The sequence below is a fragment of the Protomyctophum bolini genome (genome assembly GCF_963924005.1).
Source record: "Protomyctophum bolini genome assembly, chromosome: 24".
Lineage (NCBI taxonomy): Eukaryota > Metazoa > Chordata > Actinopteri > Myctophiformes > Myctophidae > Protomyctophum > Protomyctophum bolini.
This window is the reverse complement of record NC_137885.1, coordinates 22,147,227-22,170,946: the sequence shown is the minus strand read 5'-3', so window position 1 is coordinate 22,170,946 and position 23,720 is coordinate 22,147,227. Positions and strand designations below refer to the sequence as shown.

General features: G+C 42.3%; 1 protein-coding gene across 1 annotated transcript; it reads left to right on the top strand.

Annotated features, from left to right (window-relative positions):
- The first annotated feature begins 4,379 nt into the window (after positions 1-4,379).
- Positions 4,380-12,402, top strand: LOC308312028 (uncharacterized protein). The gene is made up of 6 exons (XM_080758883.1): positions 4,380-4,744; positions 5,445-5,570; positions 6,013-6,155; positions 7,957-8,118; positions 8,639-8,865; positions 11,868-12,402. Exons 1-6 carry the CDS (start codon positions 4,675-4,677, stop codon positions 11,968-11,970), a joined length of 831 nt encoding a protein of 276 aa, XP_080615009.1. The 5' UTR covers positions 4,380-4,674; the 3' UTR covers positions 11,971-12,402.
- The last annotated feature ends 11,318 nt before the right edge of the window (positions 12,403-23,720 follow it).

Below are 23,720 nucleotides of genomic sequence, written 5' to 3'. Positions count from 1 at the left end.
GGTTGGACTGGAGTTCTGTTTCAGTGATGAGTGAAGAAAAAAAAGAAAATCACAAAATGTGTTCCCTTGTCAACCCAAGTCTTTGTTTTTCTCATAGGCTGAAGTGTATCTCAGTTTACTGTTTTGAATCATTGGACTTGAAGCGACCTATTGTATTACAACAATGCATTTTGGGGTTGACAGAATGATCTGTTCAATAACACAGGGACACCAATATTGCACTGGAACTAGTAGCGCTTACCGTCACTGTATTGTGTAAATTATTTTGAAATATTTTCCAAACACAATAACACACTAATGGCAAAAAAAAAGACTGTTTTCTTTTTGTGTGTGGAAATATTTGTATTCAGTGTTTGAGCACTGTGTTATGATTACAACAAATCATTTTTATGTTTCTTTTATTTATTTATTTATTTTTGCAATAATGTGTCTGCTTGAATGATTAATTGTACTGCATTCATCTAATTAAACATGGTGCAGAATAATATGTCATTCAAGCAAAGGACTCAAAGGAGAATTGATGTTTTTCCTGATTATCGGGATGCATTTGACTCAACAATCAACTTCCTTGTTTTTCTTCCACAACCCCTCCAGCCTATTAAAACAGTTTACATATGAATAAATGTGTCTCTTTCATGTATTCTTTGCTCTCCGAGCTTCTCTGTGTCACAAATGCTGAATGTAAGATGTTACTTGTAAGTAACGTAGCCTCGGAAACCCAGACATTTTTATTCCCAGGGAACGTGACGTGCTATTGGGAGATTTGGCACAAAACAAATTATGATGCTAGTGTTGTCTCCAACCAGCTCTCTCTCCATCTCTCACAGAACAACCTGCTGGATCCCAACCAGTCCGGATTTAAGAAGGCCCACTCCACAGAAACTGCCCTGCTGGCAGTCACAGAAGCACTGCATGCTGCCCAAGCTGCTTCCCACTCTGCAGTACTGATCCTCCTAGACCTATCGGCAGCATTTGACACAGTGAACCACCAGCTGCTCCTAGACACCCTAGCGGATCTAGGCATCGGTGGAACGGCACTAAAGTGGTTCTCTTCCTACCTCACCGACCGGACCTACCAGGTTTCCTGGAAAGGTCTGTTATCATCCCCCCGAACCCTCCAAACTGGGGTCCCACAGGGATCTGTACTTGGTCCCCTGCTTTTCTCACTGTACACTAAATCCCTTGGCACTATCATCTCTGCTCACAATTTATCCTATCACTGCTACGCCGATGACACACAACTGTTTCTATCCTTCCCCCCCCCCTCTGCCACTCAGGTGGAAGAGCGTATCACCGCATGCCTGGCTGACATCTCACAGTGGATGTCCTCCAACCACCTCAAACTGAACCCAGACAAGACTGAGCTTCTCTTCTTCCCAGCTAAGTCCTGCCCTATGCGGGAACTAACTATTTCCGTAGACAACGCCCTGGTAACGTCTGTCCCAACAGCCAGGAATCTTGGTGTTGTCCTGGACAGTCAGCTCTCGTTCAAAACTCACATCACAGCTGTCACTCGATCCTGTAGGTTCACACTCTATAACATACGACGAATTAGACCGTTCCTCACCCAGGAATCAGCCCAGCTCCTAATCCAGACAACAGTCTTGTCAAAACTCGACTATTGTAACTCCCTCCTTACTGGCCTACCAGCATGTGCACTTAAGCCTCTCCAGCTGATCCAAAATGCCGCAGCTCGCTTGGTCTTCAACCAGCCAAAATTCTCACATGTCTCCCCCCTGCTCCGCTCCCTCCACTGGCTCCCGGTCGCTGCCCGCACAGAATACAAAACTCTGATGCTGGCATTCAAAGCAACCAAAGGTATGGCTCCCCCATATCTTGCAAGTATGATCGAACCCTACAAATCCTCCCGCTCACTCAGATCAGCCAACGCAGGGAAGCTGGAAGTACCCTCACTAAAAACGCCGGGACAACGCTCCACACGTCCCAAACTTTTCTCCCTTCTGGCTCCAAAACTGTGGAATGCACTTCCCATTGCAGTCAGAACTGCAGCATCACTCCCAATCTTCCGCCGTAGTTTGAAAACCCACCTTTTCAGACTCCATCATGGCCCATAGCACTTACCCCACCCCCTTAGATAGCAATTCTGTAGACTTAGATAGCATTTGATACAGACTTATAGCATGTTATGTAAACAGCATAAGTGCATTGTATGTAGTCATAGCACGTCATAGTACATAATGTATATCATAGTAGTATAGATGTATAGCTTATTTCATTATAGATATTCCACTGTTATAGTTACTTTCTTAGCTTACGCATGTTTCATGATAAATGTTTTTATGTGATGTATTCCCCATGCTTTTTGTTCATGCTTAATGTAAGTCGCTCTGGATTAAGAGCGTCTGCTAAATGCCTAAATTGTAAATTGTAAATTGAGTAATAATAATACAAAAGGTAGCACCGGAAGCCAGTGAAGGTCGTGGATGGCTGGTGTAACATGGTCTGTGGTACTGAGCAGGTAGGCAGCTGTGTTCTGGACATATTGGAGTTCATTGTGGACTTTGGAGGTGGACTTTGTTTGATTGATTGAAAGATGTATTAACATTACAGTACATTTCAAGCACAACTCAATACAAAACTGTTAACTGTGGACTGTGGGTGTTTATTTACAATAGGGTCCATGCTCAATTCACCATAACATTTAGAGACGTACAAATATACACTTCTATAGCCTATAGCCAAAAACAGGAAATCATCATAGAAGAGGTAAAGAGAGAGAGAGAGAGAGAGAGAGAGAGAAAAACATGGGTGGGGGGATCAGATTGTACCCTTTTCAGGTGGTTCACATTTGTGGTCCTTGCCGTGATAAAGTTTGACACCCCCATATTTAGGAGATGAGGACTGTGCATGACCATTTTGTGTAGAGCCTACACACTGACAATGCACCACCTCTTTAATATCATTTTTTTCTCCAAAAGCTGCATGGTTTTTGTCCACTTGAGGGCGACACAGAGCAAGTGGCAAGTGTTGAGAGCCACTGATCATTCATTTGAATCAGATGTGGAGCCAGTGGTGGTCGGTGGAGGTAAATCTAATAGGCAGACAGTCAGATAATATTGTCAGAAAAATGTCCAGTCTCTTCATACATGACTTACCAAGAAATGTTTTCAGCAGTGTGTTTGTAAAGGTGTCTAAGTTACTGAATTTCAGTCTTTGTGAAATGTGTTACAATACTATCTCACAAAGATTGAAATTCAGTTTAACCTATTGGGGAATCTGTGACAGTTTAGCTGCTGAAAGTTGGGGTCATTATACTATATAGGTACAAGGAACAAATACACATTTTAATTTGAGCATGTGAGGGGTCAAACTAGGGTTTTAATTTCAGCATGTGAGGGGTCAAACTAGGGTTTTAATTTGAGCATGTGAGGGGTCAAACTAGGGTTTTAATTTGAGCATGTGAGGGGTCAAACCATAGACTGTAAAAGGGTCAAACTAGGGTTTTTTCGTGATTCTGAATCCATTGCAAGCATTTTGTTTTGCATGAAAAACAATCCTTGTGCTAAAAATGGCCATAGCCTTGGAAAGCTGTCTTGCTCATGCAGGACTGTTATCCAGATGGGCTCTAGCCCTAGCTGCTGGCGAAACTGAAGACTCAAGTGAAGTGGGATTGATTGATTGATTGAAAGAAAATATTATTGCGACCATAGGTCGCAGTTACTAACCGTCCATATCCATATATGGCCAAAGCCAATACAGAATTAATTCAATGTTAATCTAACCTCATCAAGACACTCAAGGCACTGACACTCAAGGCACTGCCCCCGCTGCCACCCTGGAGCTGACCTGTTCCGACTTTCCATATGTTGACCTCATCAAACCCTGTACACTCGTCACTCGAGTCAAGACACGCTCCATATGGCCAGACCTCATCAAAGTCTGTAAACTCAAGACACTGCCCCCGCTGCCACCTATACTCTAAGGCTGCCACCCATAGATCTTCATATGGAGCAGACCTGTTCCGGCATTCCGTGTGTGTGTGTGTGTGTGTGTGTGTGTGTGTGTGTGTGTGTGTGTGTGTGTGTGTGTGTGTGTGTGTGTGCGCCCCTGAAAATATTTGATCTGGTGAGCCCACCTACTGTATCCGGTCATTTGCATCAGTTATCCGCTCTAGACCGGATCTGCTGCAACTCGGGCAGATCCGGCCCGGCTATCAGATTTGCATATCGGGCGCCCTCGTCTGACGCGTCCACCAATGACACGGCCAAGAGCGCTCTAAGCCACGCCCGCGCGGCAACCAGCGCGTCGCGCGCTCCATTCAGCTGCAGCATTCATTGTATGATAAATAGTTCAGAGGGAACGCAACAAGTTAACATTCTGCTCCTGTTTCGCTTTAATTATTAACCAGATTTATTTTTTTATAAACACGGGACCTTATTCATGCTTCACTTTTGCGTTAGTTTATGGGTGAACCACATCTCTTTTTGTTGTTTATAAATATATTCGAGCGCGAGGAGGAGTGCAACTCAACATAACAGAGCCTCTGAACTTTACTTTAGCCAGGGCTAAAGCTAATTAGCATCCAGGGAGACTTTTAATTGTTTGCAGGCAGCCCTGGGTTTGGTTGGTGGGGGTCGAGGTGAGGTTGAAGCTAACAGTAGTAGCTTCTTACACCACGCTGATCATTTTATTTAGCAGATAATTCTGTGCCAAATGGCAACTACGGTGTGCCAGCCGAGACGTGCCCTGGTGGAGATCCCTCCTCCACAGCCCAAAATTGCGGGTAAGTTGAAAAGGTGGACCTGCTAACCTTTGTGGTTGTACAATAACTAGGAATTCAAATGTATATAAGGGATAATAACGATAATAATAATAACGGTGGAATTAGCTATGCACATTTTCTATGAATCATATATTAGATTAGTCTACTATACTTATGTAGTTATGTTGTGTGTTGTAACAACAATAAAAACAGTGAATTTAGCAGAGTTGTAGCTATGCACATTTTCTATAAATCATATATTAGTCGACTACTACTATATATTATGTTGGGTGTTGCCTAAAAGGGCTGATAACTTGTTAGATCTGTTCTGTGATTATAACAATGGTTTCCCCTCTCTAGTTCTCTCACTTCATAGATGCTATTTGTATTATGTGTGTGAGGGAACTTGTGGCTAATCCATGAGCTATCTGGACTTTTACTGTCAGTGAAATAGAAACGTCTTAAATAATTAATAATTCTTTGAAATGCAGTATAATATATGATGGAAACCGCATGATTCAAATTAAAAAGTAGCAGATCTACAAACTTGAAACGCGCCGTTTCGCACTGTGTGCCGAGCTTGTGGATCCGCTGGAGATGGGAAGTTTTTGCCAAACAGCAGCGGTGATAAACCGTATAACATTGGCCAAGCTTGACAAAGTTGGAAAATATAATAATCAGATATTGTGTGTATGGTGTGATTTGTGTTTTTTTCCCCCAGCCCGGATGAGAAGGTCGTACTTTGAGATTCTCAGCGCTCGCTTGGCCCCGTCACCTCTGGCCCAGAGAGGCAGAACAAGTGCAGCAATAACGTCGTCTAGGCGTGGACAGTCGTGTAAGTGTCAAAGTAAGTGTGGGCGGAAAAAAACCCCACGCTTTGCATTCCGCTGACACAGCCTTCAGTAAAAAAAAGCAAGACAGCCTTGTTAAATACATTTATGGACTATCTGACATAGTCTAGTCAGTGCAAGGGTTCCCAAACCTTTCTGGCCACGGCCCTGCAGGCAATATGTGACGATTTGGCCATTTGGCCCCTGTTAACCCATTTTGGTGTTTTAAACATGTTATAATTTAGCTATTGAAAAATAGCAGATCTACAAGCTTATAGCGCGCCACCGAGTGGCGCGCTACGAGCTTGTAGGTCTGCTATTTTTTGAAAAAACGTGAAAATATTTTCTTCAGAAAACTGGAGGATTTAGAAGATTTATTTTTTTCATTTTGAGGTCAGGCCTAAATGGGTTAAAGACCCTTGATTTCCATGTATTGATCACACGACATGTGTTGTGCAGTGGACTCGTCTCTGGGTGGTGTGTGGCGGGTCGGGCCCGCGGAGAGATGTAACAAGATGGAGCAGACGCACCACCACCAGACTCCACTGTCTCAGCAGCAGCTGGTTCAGATCATCAGGTCACTCATCCTGGTGGAACAACAGGTAATGCTTATACCGTAGGCCCTGTCAGTAATTTTGTGGACGACCTTTCTTTTTTTTTACGAAACGAAATAAAAACTAAGCTATAGCCTATGATGACTAACGCTATGACCAAATGTACTAGTGTCAACTTCCTCAACAAATAGGAACTATAGGCTAAAATGGTAGGGAGGACTAGTGGAGAAGAGATCAGTAGAACCAAGATGAGTCATTTGATGCTTGGTTGTGTGCAGGTGTCACACGAAAATAGCCGATCTACAAGCTCACAACATGTCACGGTGCAACACGTGAGCTGGCCAAAAGAAAAACATGTCGGATGACTGAAACAAAATGGAAATGCATTTAAAATTAAACAACAAACGGTAAACAAATTTACTGTAAAAATCTTCACTGCCTGTCAGTCACTATTACATAATCGCCTGATCGCAATACATTTTTCCCTGAGTGAGTGAACTTTAGAGTAGACATGCGCTCACACAAAGTGTCTATTTTGTGTCCCACTTTACGATATTACGATATTTTTCCTTTTTTGCCTTTATTGATAGTCGAACTGTAGGTAGACGGGAAACGGGGAGAGAGATGAGAGGGAAGACACACAGCACAGTTTGTCGGCATCGGGACTCGAACCCGCGACACACTGTCATGCTGGATTACCAGCCACGGTGCCTGGACCGCTAAACCGGCCTAAGTCAGTCCCACTTAATTTCGATCATGGCTTCAAATCATGTGGGAGTCCGTAGCCAAATACATCAATACTGGGTCCATCTATGGCACCATAGAGTTTGAGAAGCACTGATCTAAGAGTACAGGGCTGAAGAAGTGGTTAACAAGCTTCAGAGCTGTGAACACACAGCAGGGTGCAGACAGTCTTATTGGCACAATCTGCTCTCACAAGCCTACTGTCTTAACGGCAGAGCTATGTCTGGGTGTGGGAGCTCTCTAGACGCAAGCAACACAGATGCTATAATGCTATCTGGCACCTAGAGTTGCAAAACCAACCCAGTTGACAGCCTGTTCATTTAAACCAAAAAGCCCTATCTGATTGTATTGTTAAACTCAACAAGATTGCAGCTGTACAGAAAAGCTTGGATTATTCTCTTTGTATCTGTCAAGTCTTTGTTTCATTAAAAATTATGACCTACTTTCTGTCAATATATTCTGTGTGTTTGAGTTTGGAAGCACCCGTTAGTCATTTTCAATAACACAACGTCCTGCAATTTTGGAACGGGTGGTACGCATGCACTACACAGCCACCCAGAACTGGAGTGATTTCCGACAAGCTCTCGAGCTTGTAGATAACTATTTTCTGTTATTATTTTAAGATTGGAGGATTTGAAGTGGTCAAACTAGCAATACGTTCAGATTGAAGCATCTTCCATCAAATCTTAATCGATTCGGATATTTCCCATAACAGCAAAGGTTTCTTTGCCTGGTTGGCAGTATGTAGCAGTAGGAACAATTATGACCAAAACATCATAACTTTACATATTGTGTTAAATTGTCTAGGAAACGGCGCTAGATGCTAGTGTTTGGAGGCTGCTTTCACACCATTTAACAAATTCCGCAAACAAACATTTTAGAACCGTGAGATTTTATTTTGGTGTTTTAAACATTATGTTATAGTTTAGCTATTGAAAAATAGCAGATCTACAAGCTCATAGCACGCGCTACGAGCTTGTAGGTCTGCTATTTTTGAAAAAAATTGTGAAAATGTGGCACAAATCCTGACAGAAAACTGTCGTGGTTTAGAAGCCATTTTATAAACTTCGACATCCGGTCTAAATGGGTTAATGTGTGTCCCCAGAGCCAGGAGCGCAGAACCCTCACCTCAGACCTGAAGTATCTCCAGGAAGACCTGCAGCTGAAGAAGACCACCGTTTACAGATCCATACCATACTCGCGCTTCTGCTCCAACAGAGACGCGCACTGTTACAGAAAAGCATATCCTCACCTGCTGGCGTTCAAAGTGAGTAACCGTGAAGTTACCGTTAACTTCTTTTAATGTCGAGGACGCCCAAAATTATACATAATTTATTCGGCCGCAGATCCCCCATCTCAAAGTGCTGTGTGCCAGGGACGTCCAGAAGAGAACCCTTTTTTTTTCAAACTAAATAGCACATGTACAAAGTGGTTAAAATGATTGTGATGAAAGCAAGCTGGGGACCCCCATCGATTTGTTGTTCATCTTCATCTGTTGATTCTGCGCTCTCTTGAGTAAGAAACCAGGAGTAGTGATTCCATTTCATTTGTTATATCTTTGGTCAGAAACCTTATCTCCATGTTCTAACTTATCACACAGTACATTAACCAACTTGAACCCTAGCACTATTAATCTCTATCTGCTGAAAATAGCCAATCCAGAAGCTCAAAACACGATCATCTATTTATTCAACAACACTGGACAGTGCTGTCTTCAATGCAATTTTATACAAGTGGAGGTCAGAATGGGTTAACATCTCTTCCAACCCTTCGTCGTCTGTGCTCAGGTGTCGTGTGAGGAGTGGGGCCACGTCCTCCTCCGGAGCGAGGAGTGGGAGTGTGTGCTGGAGCACACGCTGGTGGCGTGGCGCTACACCAGTGAGCTGCCCCAGTGGGACACGGCGGGCCACAACACTCTTCGGGAACAGTGCTACGGGACCCTGGCGGCCCACTGTCTGGCTGCACTGCAGCACCACCGGCCCAAGCCCGGGAAAGCACGCGAGCTGCTCCGGAGGTAAAAAAAACCCTCCTCTCTCTCTCACCAACACACATGGATTAAAACCCATTCTGACCTGAGATCAGATTAAAAAAAATGTCTTCTACATCCTGACAGTTTTCTGAAAAAGCCATGTTTCTATATGTCAGTCGTTCGATTTTTCGAAAATAGCAGACCTACGAGCTCGTATGAGCTTGTAGATCTGCTATTTTTCAATAGCTAAAGCATAGCATAATGGTAACACCAAAAGGGGTTCCCGCCCCAAAACGGGTTAAAAGTTCATTTGGATTCCATAAACGCCGTGCCATGTCTTCCATGGAGCTCTTGGCTGGCAGCACAGTCTATGGCACTGGTTCCCAAACACTGGGTCGGGAACCACATGTGGGTTACAGACACATTTTTATGGGCGTTTTGTTTCCTACATTTGGTCTTTTAATTATTATTATTATTTCAACATTTCAACATTTTCAAAAAACATTACCAAAAAAGCTAAACTTTTCATGAATTTATAACAAAAGAAAATGTCAGCAATGTCATGAAGAAATGAAAGAAAACTCTAAAGTAGTGGATATAGCCGATCTACAAACTCACAGCGTCCATAAATTAGAACAAATATTTAAGAAGTAGTGGAAAAAATAGCCGATCTACAAGCTCACGGCACCGAAGCAACGCGCTGTGCGCTTGTTGTAGATCTGCTAGTTTCACTTGTTTGGTTTCCACTAGGGCTAGGCAAACGTCTAATCTCTCTTTTGGTTCACGGACTATTTAGGGTATGGGAAGCACATGACGCCGTGGCAGTGCCCCAACAGTTCCTGTATACCGACTCTATAATTTTGAAATGCTCAGCTTTGGGTGCTCAGTTGGCCCAGGGGTAAATAGTAGACATGTAACGATACACTCAACTCACGATACGATACGTATCACGATATGAGGTTCACGATACGATTTTTCACGATATTTTAAGTAACACAATGATTTTCCAGACAAATTACTTTATTTTTATTTTTTATGATTTATCTTCCCCTACAAAGCTTTTTTCACAATTTTTATTTAACTACATTGCAAAGATAATTGCCTTCCTTGATGTATTAATGAGCATCAATAACGACCATCACCTGGGCACAGACACATATACAACTACGCCTCTACTGTCTCATTTCTCTCCAAAATCATGTGAATATGATGGAATATGATTACAGCTGACATTTCTTATCACACTATGTTCTCCCGGCCAGGGCTCCTCACTGTAGTGGAGTGTTAATGCGTAAGTGTTTGGGCCGGGGGGAAACCGTAATTGGCATAACGACTAAATTGGGAGAAAAATAACTGGCTCCCCAAATGCAAGAGTGTCACCTTTTTGAGTATTGACAGATTTGAAATGTCTTGTTATGCCTCGTGTGGGTGTCTGTGGATGTTTAGGTACTTGACGTTTTGATTTTGCAAAACCACTGACAATTACAATTATGTCATTGTGAGCAGAGTGCACACTACTCACGGTCTGAGCTTTTCTGTTTTAGGATTGGTTACACGGCACCATAACCAATTAAACCCCAGCAACCATATTCTGGGGGCTAACATTGGCCCAAAAAAATAGCAGATCAAGAAGCTCAAAGCGTGTTGCTTCGCGCCACATTTCGAGCTTGTCGGATCTGCTACTTTTGAAGCTTTCGTGTGACGCTGTACTGTAGTATGATCAAGTAGGGCGTTAAGTTACGAAAACACAAGTTACAGTATGGAGATAAGAGGTTTCTGCCTGCGTGCCATTGACAAGAAGCCTCTCCACTTCCCATCCCATCATACGCCACTGCCTGTTCCACAAACTACTTGTGGTGCTCAGAAATCCACCCAAGATAATTATTGTCTCTGTCGGCAGGCCCGGATTAATCAACAGGCTTTAGGTGCTGCAGCACAGGGCACCAACCTTGTGGGGGCACCAAACGGAGTGGAGAACGTGAAAGATGACTAAGCTAAGGCCGCAAGCACCGGAATTTAGAAGAGACGAGCTCTTGTTGATGTTAATTCAACAAGTTGTGCATGTACACAACATGTACAGTATAAAACCCACAGACACAGTAAAAACAATACCGGGGGAAGCAAATCAGCAGATCTACAAGCTCAAAATTGGCTATTTTGCTACTTTTGTGTGATGCTATGGTATGACAGAAGTAGTGCCATTAACGGGCGGTGGTGGCTCAGGGGTAGAGTGGCTGGATGGCAACCGCAAAGTTGCCAGTTCGAACCCGGGGTCCCCCAGAGTTGGTGTCGAAGTGTCCTTGAGCAAGACACTGAACCCCTAATTGCTCCCAATGTGCTGGTTGGTGCCTTGCATGGTTTCAGGTGTATGAATGTGTGTGTGACTGGGTGAATGTAATGCACAATCTATGTAAAGCGCCTTAGATAAAGGCGCTATATAAATGCACCATTTTAACTTTTTATTTTATTATGTGCGAAAAACAACGAGATGAAATGTGAAGGTAAGAGGTTTCTGCCCCGACGGCGACAATACGACAGGGAGGGACGTTTAGCGCAGATATTTACAATGGCTAACAAAACAACAGGATTTTGCCCGTGAAGTACTTCATTAGTGTTGCTGTTGGCGCATGCTAGGTGGCATCGATGCGTGCCAGCGCTGGCTAATTGTAGCTGGCAGTTAAAATTAGCTAGTTGGGTAGGAGGCAAAACTGGTGGATTTGCCTGCCAGCCAGCAGCGAAGTCATTGTCATAGCATACACATACAGTGCACTATAAGTAGTTAACATTACCGCCTGTGCATTTTGCTCAGGCTTTGTGAATACACATTGTGGCTTGCAGGTAATTGAGGTAAATGAGTAAGTGTAAATCTAGGCTTTAAAACGACTACAGCTTTAACGCCGTTTCCATTTTCCCATACATACAGCCTTGCTCTGGGTTTCCCTCGATCTCGGCTATCAACTAAAATGGAACAGTCTGGAAAAGAGTCATGTGGGACATCGCAGGGCGAGACTTGACTTCCAAATCTTTTTTTTCTTCTCCTTTTGTAGGCTGAAGATGGCCCAGGTACACAGCCAGGCCATCAGACCCTGTATTGAGAAGCTGCAGAGCACTTTGGAACAAGTGGACGGTTCCTCCATGGACACACAGTGAAATGATTAACGGGGTCGGTCTCACTCTCAACACCAAGCTGCCTGCTAGTCCCTCACTGAACACGCTCTCGTTTTGTTTGACAGTCAAGCTTAATTTATACTGCCAATACAGGCCAATGGATCATAGCGCCGGGCATTTAAGAGCTAATCTTCCACCAAAAAAAGTGTTTCCCTCTCTGTTTCATCGTTATTGCAAGGTTAAAATTTAGTCGGGTACATTTTAATTTCCTGCAAAACTGAATGTGGGACAATAAAATGGAACCACTTACCGGATATAGTGATAGCTATAGTTTGATATTGATTAGGCCAAGGACCCCCATTTGTTGTTTTTTTTACTCTGGGGACCCCAATCTACACTATGAAATCTTTAATCTTAATTTAACCAAATGTGTCTGGTGCCATTTGTACAATACATTCCGATGCCTGGGGGGGGAAATAAATGTTGGTTTAAAGGAGAATGCTTTTTTTTTTCTTCTTACCTTTCTTTGTAGTCGTTACGTCCCCACCAAAGAGGTCCAGGTGTTTTGTTGTGCAAAAACCCCTTATTGGCTATTTCCCCTGCCATAAACCCTCAATGATTTGCATTGAATTGAATGGGTCTATGGGGTGTTGTGCTAATTTCCTTATTCCCATCGAAATAAGTAGTAAAGTGTGCCGCTTGGGATATTATTTACATTATGAAGATTTTTTTTTGAGCGATGGAAATAAGCGAATTAGCACAACACCCCATAGCCCCATTCAATTCCCAGTTCAATTCAATGCAATTCATTTAGGGTTTATGGTAGGGGAAATGGCCAATAAGGAACTGTTGCACAAAATAACACCTGGACCTCTTTGGTGGGGACGCAACAACTACAAAGAAAGGTAAGAAAGCCTTTTAGTATGGAATTCGTCACGATACTGTCCGAACTAAGTCTGGACAGTATCACCAAGACTGGATATTCCACATGCTTGTTCTTCGTCCGCTTGCATTGATTTAAGTTCTCATCCACGACTCATTTCAGTCATTTGAATTCCATAAAAGCCATTATGTCTTCTATGGGAGGAAGCATGTTGCACAACGAAAAATGGTCGATCTACAAGCTCTCAATGCGTCGCAGGCTCATTGAGAGCTTGTAGGCTATATTTGGTTATTGTTTTAAGATTCAAGCATTGTAAGTGGTCAAACTAGCAATCTGTTCAGAAACCATCTTGACTTTCATATAACCGTAATGTCTCGGATATTTCATAAAAGCCTCAAACATCATAGTTTACATATTGTGATAGCTGTTTAGGAAACGGCGCTAGTGTGGGGAGGCTCCTTTCACAGTGTTTTCTCAAATTGCACAAAGTTTGAGATTTTATTTTGCTTTAATCCATGTGCTGTAGAAGCTTCCAAAGCCAATTCGATCCACCAAACACCAGCACTGTGTGCTGGATAATCCAGATGCTTGTTTTTCCTCCGCTTCTCTCATCGTCTGTAAGGATGGAGAAAGGAGGAAACAAAATCACTGAAATGTCTCAAACTCACAGCTTCTCTTTTTATCTCCATTAATCTGAGCATTAAGTGCAGAGCTATGAGCCATAGCTTGGCTCACACACGCCCAGTACGTATTAGACTTCATTCAATCAACTGACCGGGTGGGCAGTTATTACCAGGCCATTTTGGGCTAGTGGCGAGATGATTTAGTTTAATCTCCAGGTACGAACAGCTTTGACTGATAACCACCTGCCTAAAAAGCTAATTGGGGTACTATCCACTTTATCACCCTGGTGTCCCTGTTTTGGGCATGCAGGTGAAACGGGCACATGGGAGAGATTTATTTAAAAACAAATCTTAAAAAAATATATATTTAAAAATTCTGAAAGAGCTTTCAACAACAAAAAATAGCCAAACTACAATTTCACGTGTCGCACTAGGGGGGGGGGGGGCAATCGTTAGTCCACGACGTGCATTACTCCAACATCCCGTTAGACAGTCCGACTACGTGGCCGTTTACTGTGGCTGCCGCCTGAGAGATGTTTAGGGTTTGAGGGGTAGGCTTGCTGTCGGATTTATGGGTGTCTGATTAAGAGGACGTCGGACTAATGCGCACCTGTCGCAATGTGCGCTTGTAGATCAGCTATTGTTCACCTTTTTATTTTTTAAATGGGGATTAAAAGGATCAGTGTTTTCGTTATTTTCTAGTTGTTTTCACTATGGATGTGTGGTGTGTAGATGGGTGTACAAATGAAATGGTAGTGTTTTGTTTAGGAAAAATAACCACTACAGTATTGTTCCAAAGTACAACCATGTTGCAGCAGAGATGCAGTTAAAAGTGGAGCGGAGTGTGTGTATATTTAGTTTTAGAAAGAGTTTGTATAGAGTACCTTTATGCATTGCTGAAATGTTCAAGTGTCCATGTTTCCTTCAAATGTCCATGTTTCCTTCAAATGATGGACTGCCCTGTGCCTGTTGCTTTATATGTGTGTCTTATTGTCAGTCTGTATGTTCTCCTGTTGACAATACTTGAAAATGCCTTCCTTGTCTCGGCATAGTACCTGTTATATTTGTTCTATATAGTTTATATAGGAATTGTATGTTCCATTGTCTTTTGCACTGTTTGTGTATGACCTGAAAACTTGAAAATTGATTCACGAGAAAAAAAGAGAATACCTAAATTAAATAAAGTCATTACTTTGTGATTTTTGAGTTGTTTCAACTTTATTTTATCCGCATAAATCCTCTGAAGATCGTTTTAGTAGACTAATGGGGAGTGACAAAACAAAACGGAACGCAGAGAATCGGTCTGGAAATTGCGGAAATGGTAATTGCGGAAATTACGGGAATTGTGGAATTGCGGAAATTGCGCAAATGGAAATTGTGGAAATTGCGGAAATTGTGGAATTGCGCAAATGGAAATTGTGGAATTGAGGAAATGGAAATTGCGGAATTGCGGAAATGGAAATTGTGAAATTGCAGAAATTAAGGTAATTGCGAAAATGGAAATTGCGGAAACATTGCGGAAACATTAGCAAATTGCAGAGTTTGCTCATTTTTGAGGATTTGAAGAAAAGAATAATAAAAAAAAACGATTTTCACTTTTTTTAATATCCTCGACAATGATTAAGACTATAGCGATGACCTCTGAGACCATGGACCAATGAACCATGTAAATACAACAAATTGAGCAGGGCACTGCAGGGAGTTGCACCCCGTTCCGGTAAACCAGAAGTACGACACCAGTGCCTTAGTTTTTGTGTTGTCATTTACAGGTCCTTTCGTTGAAATGTAAATTTTACATTTCAACAGTAAAGTAATTGTGGGAGCTATATTCAGTCAGTTTCTATTTCAGTGTTTCTGTTATATATGTAATGCATTTCTTATTTTTTGTTTAAGTTGCTTTGTTATGTTGGTTTGTTTACAGCCATTATTTTTGTTGCAGACAGAGCTTTTGTTTTGAAGGTGATGGGCAGTTCACAGCTGAGTCTATTTAATTAAGAGAGCACACAGGGAGTGAGAGAGCACTGGGAAGGTCCATGGTTTTTTACCAGCAGGTTAGGGAGAGCACTGTGACATTATGACATCTTGTACTGTGTCTGGAGAAGCAAAATAAACACCATCAAATGTTGCTGCCTTGACTGGACAATGGTCTTATTCCCTATACCAACTGCGTAAGATTCGCTGCCCGGTGCTTTTAAGTTTTATTGTTCATATGTGTTGATTAGCCACTACATAAAGTAAAAAACCTTCCTTATTGAAGCGGAAACTTTTATTGTTGGATTGGAGTTTTTTGCACCTTTGGATGTTTGGAGTTGGAGTGGATGCACTTGCACTTTCAAACAGATCAATCAATGGAGCCACACCCGAACAATGCACTTGTCACTTTGAAGCTTTGAACTGCCTTCGATCAACCCTGGACACGGTCGGAGAACGGAGAAGCACCTGGCTTTATGGACGCCCCACAAAACTACTCTACAACAGCATTGGTATGTGAACTTGAAGAATAATCTGTCAGCTTTATTGGAAAAAAGCAAACTTATTTGGAGTGACAGAATTATTAATTCACTACATGCAAATGAGTATTGGGAGTTTGGACTTGTGGAGTGAGAGACATTTCCTGTGTGAGCTAAATCAGACAATATGGATCAAGTTGATGCAAACAAGACGGTGCCTCCTGTGGGTGATACAAATGTTTCAGGTGTGGAGAATGTTGCTCAGCCCGAGCCCTCTTCAAAACGGGACATCAAGTTCACAGCAAAGGAATTGGCATTTTACATGAAAATATGCCAAGAAAAAAGATCTGCTAAGATCAAACAGGCCAAGAAATGCATTGAGCCAATACGTGTGTTGATGACATCTACTGACAATGTGAAATCTGTGCAAAGTAATTTGTGTAACCTCATCAAATGTTATGAGGAGGCTATAGATATGCATGAGTCTTTCATACATATGGATTTGCCTGAGGAAGAGGTCGAAAGGCAAGATACATATTTCAATGCAACAACAGCGAAATTGTGTAATTTCACTGAGGATGTCAAGGGTTGGTTGTCTGCTGCTGGGCACCCTCATGTGGTATCAAATGAAAATTATGTTGAAAATGAGTTTGAAACAAATGAAAATGAGGTTGAAATTGGTGTTGAAATACATGACAATGTTGACATTGATGATGCTGAGACTCAAACTAAGCAAAGTGTTATTGATGATATAAATCCAGATGACAGTGCCTCTAACATTTCAGGTCCTAATGAAAAGCAACAAAAAGCACATTCTAGTGTATCGAACACATCATCCACCACATCTGCCAGGCTAAATGCAGAGGCTGACAAAGCAGCACTTGTGGAGCGCATTAATGCATTAAAGAGGAAACATGAGTTGGAAGCAAAGGAGGAGGAATTAAGGAAGGAAACTGAGAAAATAAGAAAGGAAAAGGAACAGTTGGCTCTGGAGAGTGAGCTAGCTGCAACTAATGCCAAACTCCATGTGTTCGAAACCAGCTCAAAATGCAGCTCCAGAAGATCAGATGGAATGAACTCATACCTGGAAAGAAACAAGGCTCAGAATCGAATGACAAGCCAACTCAACCCTCAAGCTAATCAAATTGTCCCACAGGGAAATGACAAAAATGACATGCAAAATGTATCTCACTCTGAGGCCCAGGCTGTCACTGTAAGGCCAAAGACAACATCACAGACCATCAGTTTTATGGAAACCACACAAAGGGCAACATTGCAGACAAACCTCAGACCACCAACCAATAACACTCGAGCACCAATAACACAAATGGTTCACAATACTCCACAAACAGGACAGGCATCCACCTCGAACATGACATCTAACAATTGCACCCAAAATGACATTGTGAACATTATGCAACGCCAAACTGAAATTACTAATATGTTGGTACAGCAAAATCTAGCATCTTCCCTACCAGTGAGAAGCATACCCATTTTTGATGGTGATCCCCTTCAGTATCATTCCTTCATCAGATCTTTTGAAAATTGTGTTGAGGTCAAAACTGACAATGCAAGTGATTGTTTACACTTTTTAGAACAGTACACCAGGGGGCAACCAAGAGACCTGGTGAAAAGTTGTCAACACCTACCCTCTGTTCAAGGCTACCAAAGGGCCAAATCCTTGCTTTCTGAACATTTTGGAAATGAATACAAAATTGCTTCTGCTTATATGGACAGAATTGATAGCTGGCCTCTGGTTAAAGGAGAAGATGTCAAAGCACTGCAATCCTTTTCTCTTTTCTTGAGGGAATGCTCAAATTTAACACAGCAAATCATGCACATGAATGAGTTGGACATGCCATCGAACCTCAGAAATATTGTCATGAAGCTTCCTTATAAGATGAGGGAGAAATGGAGGAATGTTGCATGTGATTTACAGGAGCAACGTGGTTGCAGAGCACTTTTTATTGACCTTGTGACATTTGTTGAAAAAGAAGTTAGAATTGTCTCTGACCCACTGTTTGGAAATATTCAGGATCCAAAAAATACCAGCTACAACAGGTCACCCCCCACTGTCAGTCAACCAAGGCAGAGGAATCAGGGCACCTTTGCCACCAGTGTCACTGCAGTGAAAGAGGAGAACAAAAGTCACATGCATTGCTGTGTATTCTGCCAACAAACCAGTCACTCACTTGACGAATGCTCACAGTTTGAGTCCAAGACACAAAGACAAAATAGATTTCATAAAGGAGCATGGGATTTGTTTTGGATGCTTGAAAGTGGGACACACAAGTACATTTTGTACGAGTAGATTGTATTGCGGCGTGTGTCAGAAAAGGCATCCGTCAGTTCTTCACATTGAGCATAATGAAGCTCATGAACCTGAGAGTGATGCATCTCATGAGTCTCAGACATGTGGCCATATAGGGGCCGGAGACGAGGACAATGCTGTGTTTTCCATTGTTGCAGTTAAAGTGAAAAACAAAACGAGTGGCAGAGTTGTGCAGACATATGCATTTTTGGATCCGGGCAGTTCTGGTACCTTTTGCACGCAGAACCTTGCAAAGAGACTGGGGCTAAGTGGCAAGCCAGCCAGTATTCTATTAAGAACAATGGGGCAAAAGAAAATTGTGAGTACCAGTGTATTGTCTCACTTGGAAGTATCGGGCATGGACACGAATGATTTTATTGAACTGCCAAATGTCTTAACCCAAAAACCTATGCCAGTGTCACAAGTGAACATTCCACGACAAGATGATGTGGAAAAATGGCACTACTTAAGGAATATAAAGCTGCATGACTTGGATGCGGATGTGGATATGCTCATTGGAACTAATGCTGCGAAAGTGATGGAACCATGGGAGCTGATCAACAGCCAAAATGAAGGACCATACGCGGTCAGAACAAGAGTTGGCTGGGTCATCAATGGACCACTCAGGAGTGGAACTAAGAGCAGAGTTCAAACTGGCTGCTCTGTGGTTACATCTAATCACATATGTGTGGAACATCTGGAAGAAAAGTTAATTAAACACAACCATGCTTTGAATGAAACATCAGAGAGGCAATATGAAATGCCCAGAGAGGCCACTCAATGCACGATGAGAACAACAGAAATGAAAAATGAACATTACATTGACTTACCTTTCAGAAAAGAAGATCCGGTCTTGTCAAGTGAATTGCAGAGCATCAAGCTGCAACTTCAAGGCCTGAAGAGGAAAGGCCCAGATTTGCTTGAAAACGAGTGGCCTACGCTGGAAATGGAGTCAGTATTTCCCATTGATGACCCATCAATCGTTAAGGACTCATCTTGCCTCTCATCTGGGAAGATTAAAATGCCTGTCTCCCGGTTCTTTGAACTCAAAAGGCTTCTGAGTCAAAAGAGAAAGGAACTTAAAGCCACCAAAAGTGATGCTGGAATCAAAGTATTGAACAGAATCACCACAGCTTCAAATGTACACTGTCTGGAAAACATTTCACTCCAAAAGATTGTGATGAAGCAGAGAAGGCAAGCATGCATTTTGTGCAGAAACACAGGTTCAAGAATGAAGTTGCCTCCCTCAAACATGGTTCAAATATCATCTCCAAGAACAGTCCACTGTACATATCAGACCCCATACTGGAGGACATCTTCAGAGATGGAGGAGCATCTGACGACCCCCATGACCTTGAGGCCCCCACCCCAAACCATATTCTCCTGCTGAAAGGAAACCCCAACTTTCCCCCAGGACTCTTTGAAAAGAGTGACTTGTACATCAAAAAGAAAATGGACAATTCTATCTACTTTCTCTTTCTATCCTGTCTTCTCTCAATCCGTTTATCTTTCAGTGGCTACAGAGGGGGAGACGTGTACACGGATGGAAAGAATAGCTCCCTTATATGTTTACACTTTGTAATTGTGATTCTCACAATTAGGGGCCGGAATGTGGGAGCTATATTCAGTCAGTTTCTATTTCAGTATTTCTGTTATATATGTAATGCATTTCTTATTTTTTGTTTAAGTTGCTTTGTTATGTTGGTTTGTTTACAGCCATTATTTTTGTTGCAGACAGAGCTTTTGTTTTGAAGGTGATGGGCAGTTCACAGCTGAGTCTATTTAATTAAGAGAGCACACAGGGAGTGAGAGAGCACTGGGAAGGTCCATGGTTTTTTACCAGCAGGTTAGGGAGAGCACTGACATTATGACATCTTGTACTGTGTCTGGAGAAGCAAAATAAACACCATCAAATGTTGCTGCCTTGACTGGACAATGGTCTTATTCCCTATACCAACTGCGTAAGATTCGCTGCCCGGTGCTTTTAGTGGCTTTTAAGTTGTATTGTTCATATGTGTTGATTAGCCACTACAGTAATATATAAAGAAGAGAAACACAAAAAATGAAAAAAACGATGGGTTATAGCCCATGTTTTTTGAAATTTTGAAAAAAAAGGTTAGCCTCGTTTCTCATCATTTTGGACCGTGGGCTATAGCCCATATCGTACGGCATACTATGGCACGCTGTTTTTCATCATTTTTGAGGATTTGAAAAAAATGAAAAAATGAAAAAAATTGGAACACATTCTATTTTTCACATTTCCTGAAAAGTAGTCTTGAACATACAAGGTTTCTACCCGACAGAAAACTCAATGGAGGTAAATGCAAGGTTCTTAGAGAGGGTGGAGATGGTCTGTACCGTACCTGTATGGGGACAAAGACCCATTGCCATCTGCACAGAGTGGCCAGGGTGTGATGATCCAACAGGGGGCGTTCTGTCCAGTCTCATAGCCAGGGAGGAGACTCCGCATTGGGGACGGAGCACCAGGCCGACGTAGGGTTCTCCTGGAAGGTCTGGTACACACCGCTGCCCTCTGCTGAAGGTCTGGTACACGCCCAGCAGCAGACAGTGCCCTCTGGAAGAAACACACACACACACACACCCCATCACCATGAATCAATTTTACAATCCATTTACCCCAGTAGTCAGGGAATATTATCAGTATAGTGTCAAATCTGGGAATACATTTCTTACCAATCATTTTATTCACCAATGCGTTTGTAAAGGTGTCTACTAACATATCCCACATTGGTTTCTATTCAACCACCCTAGGGGAAGTTTTGACAGCTGCTGAAAGTTGGGGTGCCATACAACCATTAGAAGGCAAAATGTTTTAAATGTCATTATGTTATTATTCATGATTCTGAATCCATTTCAATCATTAGTTTTGTACTAAAAACACTGCTTGGGCTAAAAATGGTTGATGAGGTCAACGCATTTGGGTATATTTGGGCAAGTGGCTATGGCCAACCTATGGGGGTCTATGCTTAAACTAGGGATCAAACTAGGGGTTTTTCATGATTCTGAACCCATTCCAAGCATTCTTTTTGCACGTCAAATACTTCTCGGGCTAAATTCGGCCATAGCCACTTGCCCAAATGTGCCCTAATGCGCCAAAATGTGCTGACCTCATCACATTTGTGATGATGGATATGGCCATTTTTAGCCCAGGGATTGTTTTTCGTGAAAAACTAATGCTTGGAATGTGTTGTGGAGTCTTGTCTTCCTAGCTCATAACAAAAACAACAGACTCAGAATAGCCGAGTAAAATTTGTAATTGATTAATTGATAATTTTCCACAGGGTTGCCAGATACTTATCGGTTGAGTCATTTAAAACACAGCAGATCCAACAAAGCAGTCCATCCTGTCCGTCCCACTACCACATAGGGTTGGGTACCGCACCAAACATGCTTGGGTACCCATTACAATAATTAGGGATGTGCCGATGAGACATTTTGGCCGATATCGATATCCAATATAATTAATTGCTGTTATGTCCGATATTACCGATGTCGATATGATATCATTCTGTATTGAAAACGTATAATAATTTTGTCCATTCTGTACAATACATGTAACAGGGTGTCTGCGCTGCAGGCTTAGGCAAGTCAGCTTTAACTTAAATACCGTTATATTTAATATTGCGAGCTTGTAGATCTGTTCAAGCTGTTACTTTGGGGCTTGTTTCTCTGTAAAGACAGAGCGATTAATCAGACAGATAATCAAACCGATGCGGATTAATCTAAAAACAACTAGAATCGGCCGATACTGATGTGTTTGCAGATTAATCTCCCATCACTAAAAAATTATTCAATTTCGGTTCTCCCTATTGGTTCCTATACCGTCACTCAGAGATATATGGAGATATATATCTGTCTTGAACGTGATCAGAGCGCTCTGCGTCTACGACTCTCCCCATTTGTCCCGATCAGACAGATCGGATTTCAGCTTGCTGTCAAATGTAGTGCCCAAGTATTTGTAGGTGGTCACCAGGTCAACTTGCTCACCAAGTTGCTCCTCATCTTCTGCTATTATTGTACAAAAGCATTATTCAACCTGTTCTGTTGTACTGTTCTGCATGTTTCTACACCATACTGTCCATGCCTAACAGGAACAAACTTTTCAGTATCACCCGTATTGCTTCCAAAATCATCGGACTTCCTACACCCACACTTTCTGATATGAACAATAACGCCATCACACGACTAGCACTCTCGATATCAAATGACACTGACCATCCTCTGTATCGTTTCTTTAACCTCATGCCATCTGGACAAAGATACAGAACCTTGCCATGGAAAAAGGTCCGTTTTAGTCGGAGTTTTGTCCCCTCAGCCATCGCGGCATTAAACAAACTGCCCCGCCGATAGGATGGTTCTGTAAACAGTGGGGACCTCATGTTTTGTTTTTTTGTTTTTTGTACTGTCTTGGTGCCATGTGCTCTGTGTTGTTTTTGATGTGGGTGTTGAACTGTTGAACAGATTGTGAAGACAAATATCCTTCGGGACAATAAAGATTATTATTATTATTATTATGGACCAACACTGCTCTGGGGAACTGGGGGGGGGGGGGGGGGGGGGAGACTCCTAAAGTCTACACATATTCGAGTCTACACATATTATTCCCTCAAAACAAACAAATCACTGGCTTCCTTTAAAACCGGTCTGAAAAATCACCTATCAATGTCAGCGGGTCAAAAGAAGAGAAGATGACTGCCCAACCTCCCCATGGAAATATAGTGGCCCTCTGGAGTGAGTGTGGAAATATAGTGGCCCTCTGTAGTGAGTGTGGAAATATAGTGGCCCTCTGGAGTGAGTGTGGAAATATAGTGGCCCTCTGGAGTGAGTGTGGAAATATAGTGGCCCTCTGTAGTGAGTGTGGAAATATAGTGGCCCTCTGGAGTGAGTGTGGAAATATAGTGGCCCTCTCCATCGTCAAAGTTGCCCACCCCTGTTCTATAGGGACCCATCCTGTCTCCGCATCTCTTCTTTTCCCTTTTTTACCTCCTTTATGATGAATTCCTGTTGTTGTTTGGCTAAATAGAAGTGTATATTTGTTTTGATGAATTTAACAAGGTGGACCCTCTTGTACACAAGTGTATAATGCTTTATTGGGTCGTCCAGTCAGTTTCGTATCGAGCTGTGCTTGAAATGTACTGTAATTCTGCAAACTGTTAATAAATACTTCAATCAATCAATCAAAAAAGGGGGGCGGTGATTTAGTTTGACATTATATACATGCGACACACACACACACACACACACACACACACACACACACACACACACACACACACACACACACACACACACACACACACACACACACTTTAGTTCAGGGTAACTCATATATCTGTTAATTAGCAAGCCATATATAGGAATAACCTGTGACAATAAGTGAACAAATGGAACCAAATGGACCCAGAGCCATCACCACTCAACGATGATTGACACCTGGCAATCTCCCTGCTCACCACTGAAATTGCCACAGGTGTGTGTGAATCAGGTTGGAAGAAGTTTGTTTG

Excerpts from the sequence above, each read along its gene's own strand:
- LOC308312028 (XM_080758883.1), top strand. The coding sequence starts at position 4,675 with ATGGCAACTACGGTGTGCCAGCCGAGACGTGCCCTGGTGGAGATCCCT. Across the intron at positions 5,571-6,012 it reads ACAGTCGTGTAAGTGTCAAA|TGGACTCGTCTCTGGGTGGT; the intron begins GTAAGTGTGGGC and ends TGTGTTGTGCAG. Across the intron at positions 8,866-11,867 it reads GCACGCGAGCTGCTCCGGAG|GCTGAAGATGGCCCAGGTAC; the intron begins GTAAAAAAAACC and ends CTCCTTTTGTAG.